Source organism: Rhinoderma darwinii, chromosome 10, assembly GCF_050947455.1.
Source record: "Rhinoderma darwinii isolate aRhiDar2 chromosome 10, aRhiDar2.hap1, whole genome shotgun sequence".
Taxonomy (NCBI): domain Eukaryota; kingdom Metazoa; phylum Chordata; class Amphibia; order Anura; family Rhinodermatidae; genus Rhinoderma; species Rhinoderma darwinii.
In genome coordinates this window covers 4,874,098-4,898,940 of record NC_134696.1, presented here as the reverse complement: position 1 = coordinate 4,898,940, position 24,843 = coordinate 4,874,098, and the positions used below count along the sequence as shown (strand labels likewise).

Here is a 24,843-nt window from a genome sequence, read left to right as displayed (position 1 = left end):
GCGGGGTTTCGGCCACATGTGGACACCGCTATTTGGGACCGTACCCTCAAAGACGATCGGCGCCTGTAAATCTATCCTATTGAAAATTCAGCTTGAAGTCGTCCTGGCTGGGAGTAGCCCCCTCTACTGGTCATCTGCAGCTCATTAGCCAATCACGTGATAAGTGGAGTTGCTAATTATTGACAGGTGCCCTTTAAAAAGCATTTACACCCAAAATGTAAAAACATGGGATATATTAATAAATCAGGGGTTAGAGCAGCAGATAACGGCGCGCCACTCACAGGATCTGCCGCCATATTGGTTGTCACTGTTCTTACGTTGCTCATAGTCTAGTGACGGCGAGATGGTGGCGGAACTGGCACGTATTTACTATTCGGCAATGTTCACGCGCAAAATCAAAAATGGCTGAAAATTTTGGAGCGGTCTCCAGAGAAAACATCCTCTGATTTTCAGCAGTTTTTGAAGCTAAAAACATTTTTGAGGCGTTTTTTCTTAAAAAAAACCCCCGTCTGAATGTAACGCCGTTTTTCCCATTGAATTCAATAGGTTTCTATGCATTTGGCTACTGTTTTTCTAGGCGCACTTCGGGCCGTTTACACCCCGAAATACGGCTGAAAACACAGCGTGTGAACATACTCTAAGGGCTCGTCCACACACAATGGAATTGCTGCAGAAATTTTCTGCAGCAATTCCGTTGAAAGTGTCAGACTTTCCGCAGCGGCAAAAACGCACCATTTCCTTCGGTTTTTACGGCAGAAAATGGTGCGTATTTTGTTGCGTTTCTCTCAATGTTGGGAGATGATGAAATCTTTTCTGAAAAACGCAGCAATTCAGTCACTTTCCGTAGCAGGAATTGACATGCTGCGGTCCAAAAATGACGCACCGCAGGTCAATCTCTGCACAGAATTTTTACGCAGCGTGAGGATGAGCCCTAATGGTATATGAAAATGCTGATTTACTCATATATGGCCATAATTCTAGGATATACCATCACTTTAGGATCGGTGCGCTCCGACCTCTGGGACCCCCAAAGACCATCAGAATGCGCTGCGGCGCTTAATTAGTGCTGCGTCCCCTTTAAGTTTTTTCCCTCCGCAGCGGCGCTCTTACCACCCATTTTCCACAAGCATGCAGCACAGCTCCATTCAAGTGACTAGGGTCGCACAGCAGTTTCCTGCACAGCTGGGTGGCGGGGAGGGCGGCTGTGCAGAGAAAACTTAGAAGGGGAAGCATCGCTAGATCAGCGCCAAGGCCCCTTCATTCTAAAGATCGTTGGGGATCTTGGAGGTTGGACCCCACTGATGATAAAGTGATGCCATGTCCTATATTAACTAGCCAAACACTACAGGGCGTCTAGTGACATGGGATGTACGTAGTTGGCATTTGGGCAATCTCCAATCTGGAGAGTAACAGAAGGGCGGCAATTACCGAAATTCCAGATATAGCAATAAAACAAGTATTCTCGCTTGACTGCGCAAGACGGCAATAAAACCGAGCGGGAGGTCAACGCGCTTTTCAGCAGAACATGAAGTGGACGTTTTCAAGGTCCCACAACGAGTCACAGAAAGTCCAGTTTTCTCTATGACCCCCGGCATACCACGGATTTACTGATTATGTGACCCTCATTGTTCCTCTGCCATGTAGATTTCCCAATGCTCGGGTCTTGCTCCATTGTCCGGGCCTGGCCTGGCCTTTCACATTCTGATCCTGCCCCCAACAGTTGCTATAGATCTCGTCTTAAAGAAAACACCTAAAAAACAGCTAATCTGTCCTGATCCCACCGCCCAGAAGAAAAGGGCCCAGGTCCTGACAATAACTCCCCAGATTCTCGGCCATTTTCTCCTAATGCCGCATCACTCCCTGGATGACCAGGCCTGGGAATTCAATTGCAAATGCGCTCACAGATTAGGGAATAAAAAGCTTTTTTTTTCCCAAAAAAATTTCGCAGCACAAACGGAAAGAAATAGAAACATAAGAACAAAAAATCCTAAATGAATAACAAAAGCCAAAAGAAAAAAAAAAGAAATCCAACAATATAAAATAAAAAATTCCTTGTGAAGAAGGTGAATGGCATCTCGGTCGCCTAATCTAATTGTCCCACTTCTCCCGGATTCTGGAACCTCATCGTCTCCGGTAGGTTACACTTGGGTTCGTGAAGAATCATTTTGCCGGTTGCCGGGAGGTGACAGAAGACGATCGGGATGATTTATGATCTTATGGATCTGCGTCTCCTTCTCCGCTGTCAGGCGAGGTCTGACCTCAGAAAAAAATAATTTTCAATAAAACAACGGCTCCGCTAAAAGCTGACATGTTGATTTAGTGTCGGAGGGGCCGGTGTCAGACCCCGTATCATGGAGCCTGTGTGAAGGGGGCGGCGGGCCAAGTTATAGAGATTTATCATGAATTTATTTGGCTTTGAGGCTGGAAAATTGTGCATCGCAGAGGGGTTTTCTGGGAGGTGTTAAACCAGACGAAAACGTATAACATTCAGAAGGCGACATTGGCGCTGCCTTCCTAAGAGAGGGAGCAGGACCTCCATATTGTACCCGTGCCCCCAGACTTATATGGAGCAGATACTTTTATATACGGACGTACGGAGGTAAAAGTGACGTGAAGACGCCGCTCTCCGATTAGTGGCGGTGGATTTCGCAGCACTTACCAGTTTCCGTGCTGGATAATTCCTGCCTGCGGCGCCGGATAATCGCTGCCGTGCTAATTGAAATGAATCGGACATATTCAACTTGTCGTCCCACATGCCGTGCGTAGACCGCAGACTTCGGCCTCATGCACACGAACATAGACATGTGCACGGCCGTGATTTTCGGGTCGGACGGCCGCGGACTGTCACCGTCCGCAAATCGCGGGCCGTGCACATGGCCGCATGCATTATTTCTATGAGCCTGGATCGCAAAACACGGCTGTAATAAGACACGTCCGTTCTTTCTGTGGTCCGGTCTCCGGGGCCATGCACGGACCATGGAGACCATAGTCGATGCATGGGCCCATAGAAATGAATGGGGCCGCAATTCACCTGCAGATTTGTGGGTGAATTGTGGCTGCAAAAATACGTGTGCGTATGAGGCCAATTCGGTCATCAGCAAAAGGAATGAATGACCTCTCAAAGTCAGGCGGCGATCAAGGTTACAGATGCAGCAGAGCTGTGTGGGTCATTGGAAGGATATGTTGTCACTGTTACATAGGACTGCATAGTTATAGACTGATTGGTAACCAGGCAGCAGCTGATCGATCCCGATTGATCCAGAGAGGTGAAATAAAAAACATTTCATAAATCTGTCGTATAAACGTTTTCGCGCCCCATCCCCCCACTGCCTATTTTATTGCATGCACATGTTTTATTCATTGCTACTTTCTGTGGGATAAACAGAATGGTGGAGATCGATCGCCTCGATTTTTGAAGATAAACCCACAATGCGACCTGTTAATTTGCTATGGTCTAGTGGTGTCATTGAGGCGCGAGGTATCAAGTACCTCAAAATAGGCAGCACCAAGTCTAAACAAACCCCAAATCCTGCATAACATAGGTCTATATCCTGACTGACCCCCGAGCGCTGCCGTCATCACAACAAGCCCCCCACTATTATTAGTATCCGGATACAAGAACCTCAACACATGTGCGGCCGTTCAAATAGCGGAAGAAAATATGTCCGTCCGTCCCCCCCCCCCGCTTCCTTCATTCCTGGTCGGCTGTTTGGGAGAACGAATGATGTCACAGACGCCCGGACTTGACGTCTTCCTGTTATATTCCAAAACCCAAACCGAGGAAATATCCCAACACTTTCCCTGTTGAATCGCCTGAAACATTCGATACATTTCCAGGTTTTATTCGCTACGTTCGTTACTTTTCTATAATTGTAGGAAATTATTCGTTTGGCGTCGGCCGCGCTCTCCTATTCTCCTGCCGTTATACAGCGATAACTCTTCTCTCCATGACTCGGTAGATTTGTCAGTAGTTTGGGAAAGCTGGGTGGGAAATAAATAGGTCGGCTGTTACAGTTCCGGCTCTGCTAGGCTTCGTGAAGCTCTACATGTCCTAGTTAAGCAGCGATATATCATTGCTGACCCTTTTCCTGCACACAGAGGTGGATTTGGAAATTCCGGAAAGGGTGGAAGTGAGATGGCGGCCATATTGAATGTGATCCAGCTTTTCCGGAGATAGATAACGTTGATGAGAATTAACAGCGGAGCTTTTTCCTCTGCCGCACACGTCCCGCCATTAATTTATATGAAGGTAATTACATCGTAATCCGGAAACTGACAGGTGGGAATAAAAGTGTTTGTTTTTCCTGTGATTAAACTTCACACCAACGCAAAGTGACACTTGCTTCAGTAATCAGAGATAATTAAGGGATGAAAAGTAAGCAGCGTTTAACATCGAGACTGACGGCGGCAAACCCAGAAAGGAAGAAGCACAAACGCTAATGGCCATCATGACAGTAGACTGGCAGACTTGTCACCCAGCTCCCCACAGACCCTGAATGGAATAACATTCCACATCCTGCTTCACTGCCTCTACCCTACTGCTTACTGTGTGTCAGTCTTTACTGTAGCTCTAGTATTCTGTTCATGACCAGGAGGCTCACCATGAACAGCACTAGAAGTCCAGCAGGCAAAGGAGTAGTACGGAGGCCGCAGTGACTATATAGAGACGAATCCATTATATAAAAGAGAAAATGCTGCGTCTGCGATAAATAAGGCCAAGTCCAGACGTGGAGCAAATGCGTTACATGCCGATTTAGCTGAATTTGATGTGAATTGCATTGTAAAGGTGAAATCCGCTCAAAATTCTCTGCGGCAGTATGTGTGAATTGGGTTTTCTCAATCACCTCCACGTGTAATGCACGGAATCTGGACCAGGCACGGCCATTCCGCCACATCTGAGCACGGCCTAAAGGCTACAGGGGTTGATCTTCTAGGGGCTGCGCTATTGTTTCCGATAAAAAAAAAACAGACACCTCAACGGAAACCCGATGGAACCCATTAAAATCAATGCGTTCCATCGGCCGCCGGTGGGAAGTCCCTCAAGCAATGGTAACGGCGCGTCCGGTATTTCTGATCTTCTGCTCCTCTGACGGTAAAGAAAACTGAACGCCGGTGTGATCTCAGCCTTTACACCCCGGAATAGATAAGCCCCTATAATAATAAATGTTACAAATTGTTTCCAGAGCCGTCTTTTATAGGATGCCATAACAACAGGGCAGTGCGTGGCCGGGGAATTACAGACTCACCTGCGGATGAAGACCTGCACTGCTAGGAAAGGGGGAGGGGAAGATTCTACAGATCAGATCTGCACAACTACTGTCCGATCTTAATATTACTACATTCCACGCGACGTTGGGAAATGCATTCTGGGTAAATGGAATTAGCATCAATTCAGGGGACAAATAAAAACACCATTCACTTCCCACTTTGCACTACAGGTTTACTCCTTTATGGCGGCCATGCTTTTACTCCCCCGCCCCCCCCCCCCTCGCTCGAGCTTTTGAAATCCACTAATAGTCACCTTGAGTTTTTTCCTTTGACCTCTGTTAAGTAAATGTCATCTCCCGGCATTGTTACTCTAATAACTTGGGGACGCAGCGGCGGCGGCGCGATCATTACACGAGGCTTTCTCTCTAAATGATGCCGAGGAAAAATAGATTAAGAGAAGAAATCCAATCCTTACCGGAAAAAAAGGAGCAGCCTCTGCCCTGCAATAAGCGTAGAAACACTCTTCACGTGAAAGTCACTTCCCAGAATCACCGAGCGATGGCAATTAACCAAACGCAATTCATCGGAAACACCGTGAAATTCTGAATTCAGCTGAACAGGGAGAGACCACTGCCGGCCATAGACGTGAGATGAACGAGCGCCAAAACCAAACGACACCAATTATCACCAGGTGGAATTATTATAGAAATGGTCGAGGCCGTAAAGTGGTGGCGAAAAATGAAGCGGCCGCACTGAACGTCGTGGAGCTTGTGTCACACACCTGTATCATGATATTGTTGTGTCCGAATAGAAATTTTGCATTTGTCATGAAGATCTGAGCTGTGAGAAGATCCTGCAATAAGTTATATATTCAGTATACAGGACAGATGGAGCCTTCAAGATCATGAGATACAAAGTTTCAACTTCTCAAACTTTTCTGCTGCAACTTTTCATGGACGAGTGAATGAGAGGATAGTCCAGGTGAGTGGCTCTGACAGGTCGTCTTCTGCTGTGGGGTCTACCTGCGGACTGATGGGCGCAGCACATATGACTGGTTACAGCCGGTTATGTCCAATAAGACGTCCTGGGGAATTATATGGAGACCCAAATAAACATAAAATGAAACATTACTTGTAAAATATGTCACATCCCTGGGGAGCAGCCAACACCTCTCACGAGGAGCGTCACACTGTCACAGATTCAATTTATCACAACTCCCCACCTTGTAGTAAAGCGGAGGCAGCGTCTCGGGATCAGCCATGTTTTCTTCAGTCAGGTTACATGGATTAGGATTACTAAACGGACATAGATAATGATGAGAAAGGGGTGATCTGCGCCGTCAGCCAGCTGCGGATAGCTGAAAGGTCTGTCAATTCCCCCCCACGACGGCCCGATGCTGGACCCCTATTGGAGCGGTCAGTAGTGGATAGTTAGAGCAACATGTACCGATACGGTGGTCACCCAACAGGAGGACAAGTAGTTGCTCGGCAATATAAAGCCACACATTATACAGAACCCACAAACACGAACCCATTCTGCAGGGATCCCGACAGAAATAACTCTATAGGTGACGTGTGAGGTCCAGCAATGTTGGTAGTCTCAGGGCGGTCTCACTGCATCCAGGGATTAGTCCTAAAGTAGACATTATATATACTCGAAAATCCTTTATATTATTGGAGGACACAGTTGGCATCTTAGACAGACATGGCAGCTATTCCTGCGTGTGCGCTCGTATCGTCACTACATAGGACGCCAAATGGACAAAACCCACAGGAAATTATGTAGGTAGAAGGTTTCATATCTCCTAATACAGCGGCCCCCAACCTTTTCTGCACCAAGGACCAGTTTCATGCAAGAAATTCTTTCCAGGGAAAGGCGGGTGGGGGGGGGGGGGAGTGTTTGCGGTTAGGGGGGTTAGGGTCAGTTGACCTGCGTGCGCATTTTTGCCGCGGTTTTTCGAGGCACTTTTTTGGTGTTAGCTTAATACTGTAGCAGTAAAGTGGATGAGATAAAACAAATCTCCTCCACACGCTGCGTAAATAGTGAGAGGAAAAAAAGCTCAGAAATTGACCTGCGGTGCGGAGTTTTGTTCTGCAGCATGTCAATAGTTTTTGCATAAACGCTGCTGATTTGTTGTGGGTTTTCCCCAGTGAATTCAATGGGAAGGTAAAACCTGCAACAAATAGCAGTCGTTGCGTTTATTGTGGCACAATCGCAGCGATTCCACCGCAATAAACGCAACTGAGAAAAAAAAACACCTTATACTTACCCAGAAGTCTGTGTTCTTCCTCCAGGCCGGCCTCCTGGGATGACGTTTCAGCCCATGTGACCACTGCAGCCAGTCACAGACTGTAGCGTTCTGCTAGGATGAAACGTTATCCCTGGAGGCCGGCCGGTTCAGCAGGTTTCCGCACCGAACATTCCGGGTGAAAAACTGCACCACAGTTTGGTCCGGTTTTTCGCCTGGAATTTCCTGCGGCCACGGGGGGGGGGGGGGGGGGGATACCCCATACCCCATACCACGACCTGGTACCAAATGATCTGCGGCCCGGTAGTTGGGGATCACTGTCCTAATACACCCTAAGGCCCTGTTCACACTGAGTTTTTTGGCACTAACTTGGACGCGGAAACCGTGACGGAATTAGCGCCAAAAAACTGCCAAAATCGCCCCCTTATTGATTTCATTGGGAGGCAGAGGTGTTTTTTTTCCCGGGCGTCTTTTAGCCGCGTGCAGAGGAAAAAAGTGTCAAGTCCTTTCTTGCCACTGTGCCGCCCCTGAACTCAAATGGGAGGCAGAAAAAAACTCTGCCGCTCGTTACGGAGCATTTTTTTTTCTGAGGTGTTTGGCCCCGGGTGAAAAATGCCATGAAAAACCGTGGGACAATCTGCCTCAAAATTCCTAAAGCAATTCTAAAGGTAGATTTTTTTCTGCATGCAAAAAAACTGTGTGAGTAGGGCCGAAAGGAGACGTCTGCTCTACCATGGTCTCCTCTCCTCTCATGCTGCACCTGCTCTCCCTCCCCTCACTGATCTCCACGCTTTTCATCCAGGATATAACCTAATCTCTAAATACAACCTTTCATTTGATCAAACACTTCCGGAGCTCCATGATTTAGAATTCGTACCATTTATATTATGATCGCAAGTTCTATAGAAAAATCATATTATCCGAACGATATATCTCCGATTCCTTGTCATTTCTGATGGAGCCCATTTCCTTTGTCATCTGATAGTTTATATCGGCCTGACCTTCCTGGAAACAAACATCAGATAAGATCATCAGATAGACGGACGTCCCTCTTAATCTGAGACGTTTTGCCCGGTTTCCTTGGCGCGTTCCTCTCCATTTCCTTTGTATAACGACTGAAGGTGATAAATAAACTTTTCTCATGTAACAGAATCCAATAGAATAAAAGAAGGAATGTGTCCCCCTGCTCCGGCTCAAGTTCCTAAAATTTATTAGACCCTAGGACAAGGCTAAAGGAAGAAGGGGAGGGGGTCACATAACTTCCAGGTTGAGAAAGTTGAGCCAATTCTTTGACTAGAAAACCCCAGTGTGACAAATAGCTGATCACAGGAGATAAAGGCCAGCGTCGGGGGAGGGGGAGGCTGGTGGTAGATGCCCCCACAACACATGCTCTGCAAGAAACCAGGAGGAGGATGGGAGGGGGTCCTGGGTTTTGCAGCTTCTGCAGTAGAACATAGAACAGTAATTTGTCTGACGCGCTTCGCTACCTATTTCGCAGGGTGCAGGTTTGGGCACCATGCTTACGTCTGGCTTTTATCTAGGAACTTTGTAGACCGTCACGTGGGATAATTTATGCGTGGAGCACCTTGGGTTGGTACTGGACAGAATGGCGTAACGGACACAGCCTCGAACGCAAGGCTCGAACAAAACGGATGCGGACGCGGGGATGCGGATGATGTGTCCCATAAGAATGCATCGAGTAACACAATGGAGGAGACTGAACCGCTCGGCAACGCGGCATCCGGGCACAACTTTTGCTGCCACTTGGCTTGTTTTTTTATGCAGTTCCTCAATATGTTACGGTAGTTTCAGGTGATAAGTGACTCACAGGATACTGCGACGTGACTGTAGCGCCGGGCGATTATGACCTAAATCAAAATCACGATTAATTGAACATGTAACCTCGATTAGGATTAATGAACGATTATTTAGGCCACACCCCTTTTTGCATACCACACCCCCTATTTTCATGTGATACATAGTGAGTGGTAGAGCAGGGACCTTACGGCTCCCTGCTCTACCATTGGATTCATCTGTAACCGTGTCCTGACGGGGATACAGATGAAACCGGGGGAAAAAAAATAATCTAAGAAACGTCGCTCCCAGTACCCGACACTGAAAAACAACCAAGACAAGTCTGAGGGTATGTTCACACGCAGCAGCAAAATACGTCTGAAATTACGGAGCTATTTTCGCCTGAAAACAGCTCCTGATTTTCAGACGTTTTTGCAGGTACTCACGTTTTTCGCGGCGTATTTTACGGACGTTATTGGAGCTGTTTTTCAATGGAGTCAATGAAAAACGGCTCCAAAAACTTCCCAAGAAGTGACATGCACTTCTGTGACGTGGGCGTCTTTTTACGCGCCATCTTTAAACAGCGACGCGTAAAATTACACCTCGTGGGAATAGAACATCGTAAAACCCATTGAAAGCAATGGGCAGATGTGTGTAGGCGTAATGGAGCCGTTTTTTCAGGCGTAATTCGAGGCGTAAAACGCCCGAATTACGTCTGAAAACCGTGGGTGTAAACATACCCTAAGAAATAACAGAAACGACAAAGATCCAGCCCCAAATCCTCTCTCCACGTCAGTCATCTGAGTAATAATTACCCGCTATTTATGATCTTACGTGTCGGCAGCTTCTAGAGAAAAGTCGTCTGACCCCGCCGTCTCACGAGTATGGGGGAGATTGGGGGAAAGAGGGACAGGGCATGATGAGTATGTAAAGTATGATCAGTGACTCCAGCTCAGCTGCATTGTCTATTGAAGTCTGAGGTAGTCTGAAATCCTCCTCCTAGCACACCAGAGGCGCAGGCGGTTTCTGTCCCTGCTTTACACTGCAGCTCTCCTTGTTTAGATTGGTCGCTGTTGATATGCATAGGGTCAGCAGGACCTCAGTACATGGAGGGCAGATTTCTATTACAGCAAGAACAGAATGATTATTAACTACAAGCCACCAGTGAGAAAAATAATATGGTCCGGTACCGGCTACACGTAGACTGAGGGAGGGGTCTCAAGAATAAGGGGGTCTTGAAGTTGCTTCCGAATAAAATACGGCTGAGGAAACATTGGGGTTATTGGGAAAGGAGTGCGGCCGTCCTCAGCCGGTGTATCTAAGCCCCCGCCTAATATCCCCTAAAGCCTCGACTCATAACAAAACTGCTGGAAATTTCGCACTAATGGGGATCAATGTCGATGCCAATTATGTGGCTGTTCTGGGCACTTAATGAGAATTTATGAGGGTAAAAGCGATTAGTGCGGATACATATTCATGAAAGAAGCAGCGGCTCGGCTGTCAAGACAAATCTCCGCCTGTGACATGAGGCCACACGCCAAGGACACAGCTCTGGGCACCGTCTTCTGCTGCAAGAACACAACCCCCCCCCCCTCAATGTTACCAGAACTCGCACAGATAGAGAAGCCGTTTACTGCTAATATTACGATGCAGAGATTATAACATTATAATGAGGACTGGGGGGGGGGGGGGCTGCTAGTAAAAAGTTGCCGATTGACGTCTTCAAACTTCACATTTTTTATAATTTTCCTTTTTTTTGCTACACGTGGTAAGGAGCTCCCTAAATATCGCCAGGTCTGCACGGTGATCCGGATGTGTCCCGTGTTCGTTCAGGTTAGTCCTGGCTGCAAGGAAGATGGCGGCAGGGACTTGGCGCTGGTTTGTGGTATTTGTGAGAGGGGCGCTGTGTTTGTGTGTGGGGGGGGGTATTTATTTGACATTTTCTTTCAAATTTAGTTCCCGGAAGAACAAAAGGCGAAGCAACGTCTGTAACTGTAACTCAATTCTCGCTTTATGGCCGGAGCGGGCCGGGGTTAAGGTCTTGTAGTTTGCGTGACACTTTTTGTTACTTTCTCCGTCCCTGACACTTTCAACTCTCCCAAGTGACTCTTCTAACCCCGAAACTGTTACATTTGTCAGGAAGAAAAAAAAATATCTGTCAAAGTGTCAGTTCTTCGTCCTACCCCAGGCCCTGAGGAGCAGTGACCGGCCATCCCCGGGGCCTCCAGGGTGACATCCTATAGCTGACATTACACTGACCCTCTCACATTTCGGCTCCCTCCATGTTCAGGCCACTTAGCAGCTATTTGCCAGGCAGTCATTAATCCTGAGACGTCAGCGCTCTAATGTGAGAGTAGGTTCAAAGAGACGAAAGAAGTCACACACCGGTCCCATCAGGTCACGAGCCCGATCCCAACAGCTAAGAAACAGTCAGGTCCATAGGAGAAGCACAATCCGGGTGACGAATGCCATATTGGTTTGCGCCATTTTGGAATGACTGTTTGAACAGAAAAAAATGGCGACCTGGACTGTGACATCCTCTTCCATTGGCCTCCTACACGGGGGACGGCACCAGTTGAATCAAACAAATGTCACATCATATGACTTAAGGGCAATTCAAGTCGCCCATCTTTTTCCGTGTGTCCAGGCTGCGGGCGATTCTCGTTGACCTCTACAGGGTGTAAATGCAGCTCAAGTCCTCGTCCTCCACAGCAATTAATAGCGGAGGTGCTGGGGGCCGCGGAGCACAAGTTCATAGGGGGCATCACTGCTAATTTAAGCCACATTCACAGCAACTGTACACACAAGCCTGGGAAGGTCCCGCAGATTCCACACATACCCTGACCTTGTAATTACAGACCGGAGGAGGAAGAGGAAAATAACACAGCGGCGGCCATGTCTATACCGCGGAGCCGTCAATAACGGAGCTGGCTGAGATTAGAGGCGCATAGGACGTCCACCCAAGTAACCATAACACTACAGCAAACACCGCCAGCCGCAGCGCCGTCCACACAGACAAGACGCACGGCGCAGTATATAACGGACACACATAATATATACTCAGTGCTGTACAAACAACTTGCTGAATGCCACTAAACAAAAAAGGTCAATGACCCTGCAATGTATAATGTATACTGACACGTGAAGTCCGAACAAGTCCTTGCAATATACTCAGCACTGTACACACTGGTCCTTCTAATATACTCAGCACTGTACACACTGGTCCTTCTAATATACTCAGCACTGTACACACTGGTCCTTCTAATATACTCAGCACTGTACACACTGGTCCTTCTAATATACTCAGCACTGTACACACTGGTCCATCTAATATACGCAGCACTGTATACACTGGTCCTTCCAATATACTCAGCACTGTACACACTGGTCCATCTAATATACTCACTGTACACACTGGTCCTAATATACTCAGCACTGTACACACTGGTCCTTCTAATATACTCAGCACTGTACACACTGGTCCTTCTGATATACTCAGCACTGTACACACTGGTCCTTCTAATATACTCAGCACTGTACACACTGATCCTTCTAATATACTCAGCACTGTACACACTGGTCCTTGTAATATACTCAGCACTGTACACACTGGTCCTAATATACTCAGCACTGTACACACTGGTCCTTCTAATATACTCAGCACTGTACACACTGGTCCTTCTAATATACTCAGCACTGTACACACTGGTCCTTCTAATATACTCAGCACTGTACACACTGGTCCTTCTAATATACTCAGCACTGTACACACTGATCCTTCTAATATACTCAGCACTGTACACACTGGTCCTTCTAATATACTCAGCACTGTACACACTGGTCCTAATATACTCAGCACTGTACACACTGGTCCATCTAATATACTCAGCACTGTACACACTGGTCCTTCTAATATACTCAGCACTGTACACACTGGTCCTTCTAATATACTCAGCACTGTACACACTGGTCCTTCTAATATACTCAGCACTGTACACACTGGTCCTAATATACTCAGCACTGTACACACTGGTCCATCTAATATACTCAGCACTGTACACACTGGTCCTTCTAATATACTCAGCACTGTACACACTGGTCCTTATAATATACTCAGCACTGTGCACACTGGTCCTTATAATATACTCAGCACTGTGCACACAGGTCCTTCTAATATACTCAGCACTGTGCACACTGGTCCTTCTAATGTACTCAGCACTGTACACACTGGTCCTTCTAATGTACTCAGCACTGTACACACTGGTCCTTGTAATGTACTCAGCACTGTACACACAGGTCCTTCTAATATACTCAGCACTGTACACACTGGTCCTTCTAATATACTCAGCACTGTACACACTGGTCCTTCTAATATACTCAGCACTGTACACACTGGTCCTTCTAATATACTCAGCACTGTACACACAGGTCCTTCTAATATACTCAGCACTGTACAGACTGGTCCTAATGTACTCAGCACTGTACACACTGGTCCATCTAATGTACTCAGCACTGTACACACTGGTCCTAATATACTCAGCACTGTACACACAGGTCCTTCTAATATACTCAGCACTGTACACACTGGTCCTTCTAATATACTCAGCACTGTACACACAGGTCCATCTAATATACTCAGCACTGTACACACAGGTCCATCTAATATACTCAGCACTGTACACACAGGTCCTTCTAATGTACTCAGCACTGTACACACTGGTCCTTCTAATATACTCAGCACTGTACACACAGGTCCTTCTAATATACTCAGCACTGTACACACTGGTCCATCTAATGTACTCAGCACTGTACACACTGGTCCTAATATACTCAGCACTGTACACACAGGTCCTTCTAATATACTCAGCACTGTACACACTGGTCCTTCTAATATACTCAGCACTGTACACACTGGTCCTTCTAATATACTCAGCACTGTATATACTGGTCCTTCTAAATATACCCAGCACTGTACACACTGGTCCATCTAATATACGCAGCACTGTATACACTGGTCCTTCCAATATACTCAGCACTGTACACACTGGTCCTTCTAATATACTCAGCACTGTACACACTGGCCCTTCTAATGTACTCAGCACTGTATACACTGGTCCTAATATACTCAGCACTGTAGACACTGGTCCATCTAATATACTCAGCACTGTACACACTGGTCCTAATATACTCAGCACTGTACACACTGGTCCTTCTAATATACTCAGCACTGTACACACTGGTCCTTCTAATATACTCAGCACTGTACACACTGGTCCATCTAATATACTCAGCACTGTACACACTGGTCCTTCCAATATACTCAGCACTGTACACACTGGTCCTTCCAATATACTCAGCACTGTACACACTGGTCCATCTAATATACTCAGCACTGTACACACTGGTCCTTCCAATATACTCAGCACTGTACACACTGGCCCTTCTAATGTACTCAGCACTGTACACACTGGTCCATCTAATATACTCAGCACTGTACACACTGGTCCTAATATACTCAGCACTGTACACACTGGCCCTTCTAATATAATCAGCACTGTACACACTGTTCCTTCTAATATACTCAGCACTGTACACACTGGTCCATCTAATGTACTCAGCACTGTACACACAGGTCCTTCTAATATACTCAGCGCTGTACACACTGGTCCATCTAATGTACTCAGCACTGTACACACTGGTCCTTCTAATATACTCAGCACTGTACACACTGGTCCTTCTAATATACTCAGCACTGTACACACTGGTCCTTCTAATATACTCAGCACTGTACACACTGGTCCATCTAATGTACTCAGCACTGTACACACTGGTCCTTCTAATATACTCAGCACTGTACACACAGGTCCTTCTAATATACTCAGCACTGTACACACTGGTCCATCTAATATACTCAGCATTGTGCACACTGGTCCTTCTAATATACTCAGCACTGTACACACAGGTCCTTCTAATATACTCAGCACTGTACACACTGGTCCATCTAATGTACTCAGCACTGTACACACTGGTCCTTCTAATATACTCAGCACTGTACACACAGGTCCTTCTAATATACTCAGCACTGTACACACTGGTCCTTCTAATATACTGAGCACTGTACACACTGGTCCTTCTAATATACTCAGCACTGTACACACAGGTCCTTCTAATATACTCAGCACTGTACACACTGGTCCTTCTAATATACTCAGCACTGTACACACTGGTCCTTCTAATATACTCAGCACTGTACACACTGGTCCTTCTAATATACTCAGCACTGTACACACAGGTCCTTCTAATATACTCAGCACTGTACAGACTGGTCCTAATGTACTCAGCACTGTACACACTGGTCCATCTAATGTACTCAGCACTGTACACACTGGTCCTAATATACTCAGCACTGTACACACAGGTCCTTCTAATATACTCAGCACTGTACACACTGGTCCTTCTAATATACTCAGCACTGTACACACAGGTCAATCTAATATACTCAGCACTGTACACACAGGTCCATCTAATATACTCAGCACTGTACACACAGGTCCTTCTAATGTACTCAGCACTGTACACACTGGTCCTTCTAATATACTCAGCACTGTACACACAGGTCCTTCTAATATACTCAGCACTGTACACACTGGTCCATCTAATGTACTCAGCACTGTACACACTGGTCCTAATATACTCAGCACTGTACACACAGGTCCTTCTAATATACTCAGCACTGTACACACTGGTCCTTCTAATATACTCAGCACTGTACACACTGGTCCTTCTAATATACTCAGCACTGTATATACTGGTCCTTCTAAATATACCCAGCACTGTACACACTGGTCCATCTAATATACGCAGCACTGTATACACTGGTCCTTCCAATATACTCAGCACTGTACACACTGGTCCTTCTAATATACTCAGCACTGTACACACTGGCCCTTCTAATGTACTCAGCACTGTATACACTGGTCCTAATATACTCAGCACTGTAGACACTGGTCCATCTAATATACTCAGCACTGTACACACTGGTCCTAATATACTCAGCACTGTACACACTGGTCCTTCTAATATACTCAGCACTGTACACACTGGTCCTTCTAATATACTCAGCACTGTACACACTGGTCCATCTAATATACTCAGCACTGTACACACTGGTCCTTCCAATATACTCAGCACTGTACACACTGGTCCATCTAATATACTCAGCACTGTACACACTGGTCCTTCCAATATACTCAGCACTGTACACACTGGCCCTTCTAATGTACTCAGCACTGTACACACTGGTCCATCTAATATACTCAGCACTGTACACACTGGTCCTAATATACTCAGCACTGTACACACTGGCCCTTCTAATATAATCAGCACTGTACACACTGTTCCTTCTAATATACTCAGCACTGTACACACTGGTCCATCTAATGTACTCAGCACTGTACACACAGGTCCTTCTAATATACTCAGCGCTGTACACACTGGTCCATCTAATGTACTCAGCACTGTACACACTGGTCCTTCTAATATACTCAGCACTGTACACACTGGTCCTTCTAATATACTCAGCACTGTACACACTGGTCCTTCTAATATACTCAGCACTGTACACACTGGTCCATCTAATGTACTCAGCACTGTACACACTGGTCCTTCTAATATACTCAGCACTGTACACACAGGTCCTTCTAATATACTCAGCACTGTACACACTGGTCCATCTAATATACTCAGCATTGTGCACACTGGTCCTTCTAATATACTCAGCACTGTACACACAGGTCCTTCTAATATACTCAGCACTGTACACACTGGTCCATCTAATGTACTCAGCACTGTACACACTGGTCCTTCTAATATACTCAGCACTGTACACACAGGTCCTTCTAATATACTCAGCACTGTACACACTGGTCCTTCTAATATACTGAGCACTGTACACACTGGTCCTTCTAATATACTCAGCACTGTATATACTGGTCCTTCTAAATATACCCAGCACTGTACACACTGGTCCATCTAATATACGCAGCACTGTATACACTGGTCCTTCCAATATACTCAGCACTGTACACACTGGTCCTTCTAATATACTCAGCACTGTACACACTGGTCCATCTAATATACCCAGCACTGTACACACTGGTCCATCTAATATACGCAGCACTGTATACACTGGTCCTTCCAATATACTCAGCACTGTACACACTGGTCCTTCTAATATACTCAGCACTGTACACACTGGTCCATCTAATATACTCAGCACTGTACACACTGGCCCTTCTAATATACGCAGCACTGTACACACTGGTCCATCTAATATACTCAGCACTGTACACACTGGTCCTAATATACTCAGCACTGTACACACTGGTCCATCTAATATACTCAGCACTGTACACACTGGTCCTAATATACTCAGCACTGTACACACTGGTCCATCTAATATACTCAGCACTGTACACACTGGTCCTTCCAATATACTCAGCACTGTACACACTGGTCCATCTAATATACTCAGCACTGTACACACTGGTCCTTCCAATATACTCAGCACTGTACACACTGGTCCTTCTAATGTACTCAGCACTGTACACACTGGTCCATCTAATATACGCAGCACTGTATACACTGGTCCTTCCAATATACTCAGCACTGTACACACTGGTCCTTCTAATATACTCAGCACTGTACACACTGGTCCATCTAATATACTCAGCACTGTACACACTGGTCCATCTAATATACTCAGCACTGTACACACTGGCCCTTCTAATGTACTCAGCACTGTACACACTGGTCCATCTAATATACTCAGCACTGTACACACTGGCCCTTCTAATGTACTCAGCACTGTACACACAGGCCCTTCTAATATACTCAGCACTGTACACACTGGTCCTAATATACTCAGCACTGTACACACTGGTCCATCTAATATACCCAGCACTGTATACACTGGTCCTTCCAATATACTCAGCACTGTACACACTGGTCCTTCTAATATACTCAGCACTGTACACACTGGTCCATCTAATATACTCAGCACTGTACACACTGGTCCATCTAATATACTCAGCACTGTACACACTGGCCCTTCTAATGTACTCAGCACTGTACACACTGGCCCAACTAATGTACTCAGCACTGTACACACTGGCCCTTCTAATGTACTCAGCACTGTATACACTGGTCCTTCTAATATACTCAGCACTGTACACACTGGTCCTAATATACTCAGCACTGTATACACTGGTCCTTCTAATATACTCAGCACTGTACACACTGGTCCATCTAATATACTCAGCACTGTACACACTGGTCCATCTAATATACTCAGCACTGTACACACTGGCCCTTCTAATGTACTCAGCACTGTACACACTGGCCCTTCTAATGTACTCAGCACTGTATACACTGGTCCTTCTAATATACTCAGCACTGTACACACTGGTCCTAATATACTCAGCACTGTATACACTGGTCCTAATATACTCAGCACTGTACACACTGGTCCATGTAATATACTCAGCACTGTACACACTGGTCCTAATATACTCAGCACTGTATACACTGGTCCTTCTAATATACTCAGCACTGTACACACTGGTCCATCTAATATACTCAGCACTGTACACACTGGTCCATCTAATATACGCAGAATTGCAACCAATACAGATACAATAACATTAAACTCCTACAATGCATTAGAGCCGCAGTGCCCCCATCTTAGAGCTGAGCCCCCCCACCCCCTCAATACAAGAATTAGATTTGTAAATAAATTTACTAATGAATCAAAAACACAAGAGAATCCAGGATCGTCCCGGAGCAGCAGATCTCCCCTCCTCACAGGGCACAGACCCGGGCATCTGCCCGCACGGGAAAAGTTTTGTCCTGCAGTTGAGTCCGTGTGGCAGAGCTGCTGATGGGGCACATGGAGGGCACATGGCTTACCTAGAGCAGGGCACAAGAGCACAGCGGGCACAATCCACAGGAAGCTCTGACATAGAAGCCGCATCTTCTGCTCCGGGAGCCGCAGTAATCCACGAGATAGTAGTAATAGAGGAGATGAGGAGGATGATGGTCACTCAGTCACTTCCTACCCCTGCCCCATCCATGCTGCTCTGCTCCCTCCTCATAGACCGGGCTGCAGCTGTGTCCTAGGAGCTGACACTCACTATCCCCTCCAGGCAGGAACATGAGAGCTGCAATAATGTGAAGCCTCCAGCAGCAGCTCCCAGCACAGTGACTCCCCTCACCCAGAGCACAGCAATCCCCTCACCATTGTGTCAGGGAGCCCTCCTCCTCCTCCCTGCATGCATTTAAAGGCACAGGCACCTGCAGCCTCACAGCACACAAGCTGCTCCAAGCCAAAGCCGGGTGTTGTCTTCTCCAATCATTACATTTTGTACTTATTTACCTTCAATTTTGTGATTTAATTTTGTTTTACCTTTTGTCACTAAGTGTCTGCACACAGGTCAACAGAGCTGGCAATCTAACCTTACATGTAACTCTAGTATGTCAGGAAGTCTGTACTAGGGCTGGTGAGATTACATTCTACTTTGCAGCTTAAACACATATATATATATTCACGCACACACACAATATAGAATTATAATTCTGAACATGCAATGTAACCTAATGTTTTGGGGTAACGTATACTGTGTGTTGTGTTGTATTGTCTGTATATTATGGGATAGGTGGTGTCCAGTTTGGGGCTCTGCTGCTTCCTGCAGATCCTGATGGATAGATTTGGTGGATTGGCTGCAGCTCTGAATTCACAGCAGTAGAAACAGTGACACCTACTGGGCGCACAGGGCATTACATCAATTACATGTTTTGGGGGCACATTGTGGGAGACAGTTGTCACTTTCTTACAATAAGATTTTTACTGACAGATAATATTTTACTGACATCTGCCATGTTCAATACCTAGAACATAAGGAGGCTGGCCATAGACGGGGGATTGATCTGTCTGATGGGGGGATCAGGGTTCTGATATTTTTCACTGCTGGGACACTGGTCGTTACAGGGAAGGATATCCGGACTGATGGGAAGGATTGTATTTCCTGTTTAACGCTGATCACTGACATTGGGCGCCGCTTTCTTATATTCATCATCACCACGATAGGTCTGAGGACCTTAACAAGTCACATTATATTGGATTACGCAGAAAATCGTAGCGTGTAAATCCGGTCTTCAAGATCCACTAAAGTTCTGTTCATCCTGAGCTTCCTGGTTCCTCAATAGAGTGCCAGAACTACAGTGTAGACTGATACTTACACAGCGGGACAGAAGGGGGAGAAAGTGGTGTGACTGCCCCTATAGGCTACATCATGGCCGTTGTCAAGGCCAAGACAATTCACAAGAGGACGAGTGAGGGGCAGATATTTCGGGGTCTTCACTTGTAATGTAACCAGGTCCTAAATTGTGATTTTCATTATCTGAGGCAATTTAATACCCAGATATTTAGAATCTCCCCATTAGATAATCTGTGACACTTGGCGCCCCCGACCTTCTTATCCTCGAGGGTCTCATCGCTTTCTTATCCTTGTTCTTTTTAATTAGTAATCAGCCCAATAAGAAATCTTCTTTCTTCAGGTGTAAATTGGCAAAATGTTTATCCACAGCGCCAGCTGGGACCTCCGACCCCCAACCAACCAAGACCGAGGAAAGGGACAGGCGCAGTTAACCTCATCATCACCAGGTCCTGTTACTGGCCTACTCCTGTGCAACTACCCCATGTTGGTAAGTGTATCCCATACTTCCAATCCGGAGAGCTGTGAGGGTCTCCAAGACTGGATCACACATGATAGGATTAGATACATAGCTCAGCAGACAGTATCACACATGATAGGATTAGATACACAGCTCAGCAGACGGTATCACACATGATAGGATTAGATACACAGCTCAGCATACAGTATCACACGATTGGATTAGATACACAGCTCAGCAGCCAGTATCACACATGATAGGATTAGATACAGCGGCTCAGCAGACAGTATCACACATGATAGGATTAGATACCGAGCTCAGCAGACAGTATCACACATGATAGGATTAGATACCGAGCTCAGCAGACAGTATCACACATGATAGGATTAGATACACAGCTCAGCAGACAGTATCACACATGATATGATAGGATTAGATACCGAGCTCAGCAGACAGTATCATACATGATAGGATTAGATACACAGCTCAGCAGACAGTATCACACATGATAGGATTAGATACACAGCTCAGCAGACAGTATCACACATGATAGGATTAGATACAGCGCTCAGCAGACAGTATCACACATGATAGGATTAGATACAACGGCTCAGCAGACAGTATCACACATGATAGGATTAGATACACAGCTCAGCAGACAGTATCACACATGATAGGATTAGATACACGCAGATGTTTTGCATAGTGCAGTGAAGCATCTTGGGACGTTGCGTTGCTTTGTGTTTCTGTATATATAACATTACGGAGCACGTCTATTGTAGCGCAAGGTCCACGCGTTGTCGCAGGGGGTTCGTTTGTCCAACGCTCGTTATTTTACTTTTCTTTGGTTTGACTGTTTCCTGGTCAAACACCATCTGAAAAACAATGGACTTTAAAAGTATCGCAGCATCCACCCCTCCCCCCCTCGCCGCTGTTCTGACGTCCCTGTTTGGTTTGTAAATATTCTGTCTGGACCGTACACAGCAATGCTTGGAATAATCGTGTGGATATCGATCTTACAACTCCCCTGTAGAGAGAAGTCATTGAATAGTGGAGAGCGGTGACAACACATATGGCCGCTAGTGCAGCTTCTACAGGACTTGTCACACATCTTTCCTAAAGCCCTGAATGGCCAATCTGCTGATTGATACGGAAGGAGACGGAGATGTATCGTAGCTGTAGCTGAATATATCATGCAGGAGTCTGGAAAAGATGAGTGACCAATCTTAGAGCAGTATAACAATAGCCACATTGGTCATTACCCATCTTCTGAAAAACAAATACTACAAAGAAACGGTGGACTAGAATTTTTAAGGCAAGAAGAGGAGGATTTAAGGACTTCTATTTACTGGAGAATGTTTGATTTTAGACGAAGACCCCTTTAAATTCCATGAATCTCCTCTGCGGTGCCCACGGCCCCCTCATCCTGTCATCATTGGGGAAAGCGGCTGCGGATCAGGGGTTGTCCAAAGTAGACAAGTCCTCTAATAAACATTGTGGCTACTCAGTAGTGGCTTCTTGTGGACCATAGTTGGGTGTAACTCGGCTCCTCTGTCTTCAGCTCTGATAAACTCCTCCAGAAGTTTCACCTCAGTCTGCTCTCCCTGCGACTCTTTATCCTCATAAACCCCTGTCCATTCATTACCTAATACCACAATGTGGCAGTGACAATAGGGGCAGTGACGTCGCCACCGAGGGAACAGACGGCACCGGGGGTCACTCACAAAGACCCTTTATTGACTGCAGATTTTCAGGAAACGTGGGGCTGGATTAACATTTAGTGGGGGGGGGGGGGGTACATACAAACGCCACCCGGGGAAAAGAGCCCAAGATGAAGAACATTGGTGACAACCAGGAAATCTCTCATATATGCAGTGTCTGTACAAATATTATAATTATTCCGCACAGCAGATTAGACGCTATAGTGGTGTAAGATGAACTTAAAAAAAAAAAAGGTTTAAAGACATTGATCAATATGGTCCACCGCCGATTGGTATTTATGGGAAACATCCGCGCGCTGACAGGCCAAGCGGAAACCTTCATCCACGACTTCTGCCGCTGGGTTAGGAGATCGCTGCAAATCAGCACTGGAAAAGATCATTGTCACAAGCGTGTAAATATCCATGAGCCGTGATCTCCCAGCACAGGACGTGGCATAACCGAGAGCAGCGGCGTCAAGCCATACATATACGTCCTCTGCTGGATGTGTTATATAATGTGAGCCGTGATCTCCCAGCACAGGATGTGGCATAACCGAGAGCAGCGGCGTCAAGCCATACATATACGTCCTCTACTGGATGTGTTATATAATGTGAGCCGTGATCTCCCAGCACAGGATGTGGCATAACCGAGAGCAGCGGCGTCAAGCCATACATATACGTCCTCTGCTGGATGTGTTATATAATGTGAGTCGTGATCTCCCAGCACAGGACGTGGCATAACCGAGAGCAGCGGCGTCAAGCCATACATATACGTCCTCTGCTGGTTGTGTTATATAATGTGAGCCGTGATCTCCCAGCACAGGATGTGGCATAACCGAGAGCAGCGGCGTCAAGCCATACATATACGTCCTCTACTGGATGTGTTATATAATGTGAGCCGTGATCTCCCAGCACAGGACGTGGCATAACCGAGAGCAGCGGCGTCAAGCCATACATATACGTCCTCTGCTGGATGTGTTATATAATGTGAGTCGTGATCTCCCAGCACAGGACGTGGCATAACCGAGAGCAGCGGCGTCAAGCCATACATATACGTCCTCTACTGGATGTGTTATATAATGTGAGTCGTGATCTCCCAGCACAGGACGTGGCATAACCGAGAGCAGCGGCGTCAAGCCATACATATACGTCCTCTACTGGATGTGTTATATAATGTGAGTCGTGATCTCCCAGCACAGGACGTGGCATAACCGAGAGCAGCGGCGTCAAGCCATACATGTACGTCCTCTACTGGATGTGTTATATAATGTGAGCCGTGATCTCCCAGCACAGGACGTGGCATAACCGAGAGCAGCGGCGTCAAGCCATACATATACGTCCTCTGCTGGTTGTGTTATATAATGTGAGCCGTGATCTCCCAGCACAGGACGTGGCATAACCGAGAGCAGCGGCGTCAAGCCATACATATACGTCCTCTACTGGATGTGTTATATAATGTGAGCCGTGATCTCCCAGCACAGGATGTGGCATAACCGAGAGCAGCGGCGTCAAGCCATACATATACGTCCTCTACTGGATGTGTTATATAATGTGAGCCGTGATCTCCCAGCACAGGATGTGGCATAACCGAGAGCAGCGGCGTCAAGCCATACATATACGTCCTCTGCTGGATGTGTTATATAATGTGAGTCGTGATCTCCCAGCACAGGACGTGGCATAACCGAGAGCAGCGGCGTCAAGCCATACATATACGTCCTCTGCTGGTTGTGTTATATAATGTGAGCCGTGATCTCCCAGCACAGGATGTGGCATAACCGAGAGCAGCGGCGTCAAGCCATACATATACGTCCTCTACTGGATGTGTTATATAATGTGAGCCGTGATCTCCCAGCACAGGATGTGGCATAACCGAGAGCAGCGGCGTCAAGCCATACATATACGTCCTCTGCTGGATGTGTTATATAATGTGAGTCGTGATCTCCCAGCACAGGACGTGGCATAACCGAGAGCAGCGGCGTCAAGCCATACATATACGTCCTCTGCTGGTTGTGTTATATAATGTGAGCCGTGATCTCCCAGCACAGGATGTGGCATAACCGAGAGCAGCGGCGTCAAGCCATACATATACGTCCTCTACTGGATGTGTTATATAATGTGAGCCGTGATCTCCCAGCACAGGATGTGGCATAACCGAGAGCAGCG

General features: G+C 46.4%; 1 protein-coding gene across 16 annotated transcripts in view; it reads right to left on the bottom strand.

Moving 5' to 3' along the window:
* The window catches only part of ROBO3 (roundabout guidance receptor 3), a 388,832-nt gene that overhangs the window by 99,029 nt on the left and 264,960 nt on the right, over nt 1-24,843 (bottom strand). The window contains exon 1 of one of the 16 annotated variants that reach the window (XM_075839202.1): nt 19,217-19,527. The exons of the other annotated variants lie outside the window; for them this stretch is intronic. Coding sequence (XP_075695317.1) covers nt 19,217-19,280 — 64 coding nt within the window. The 5' untranslated portion in view covers nt 19,281-19,527. Of the gene's footprint in view, nt 1-19,216; nt 19,528-24,843 lie in introns of those variants that run through there. 16 annotated transcript variants of the gene reach the window in all.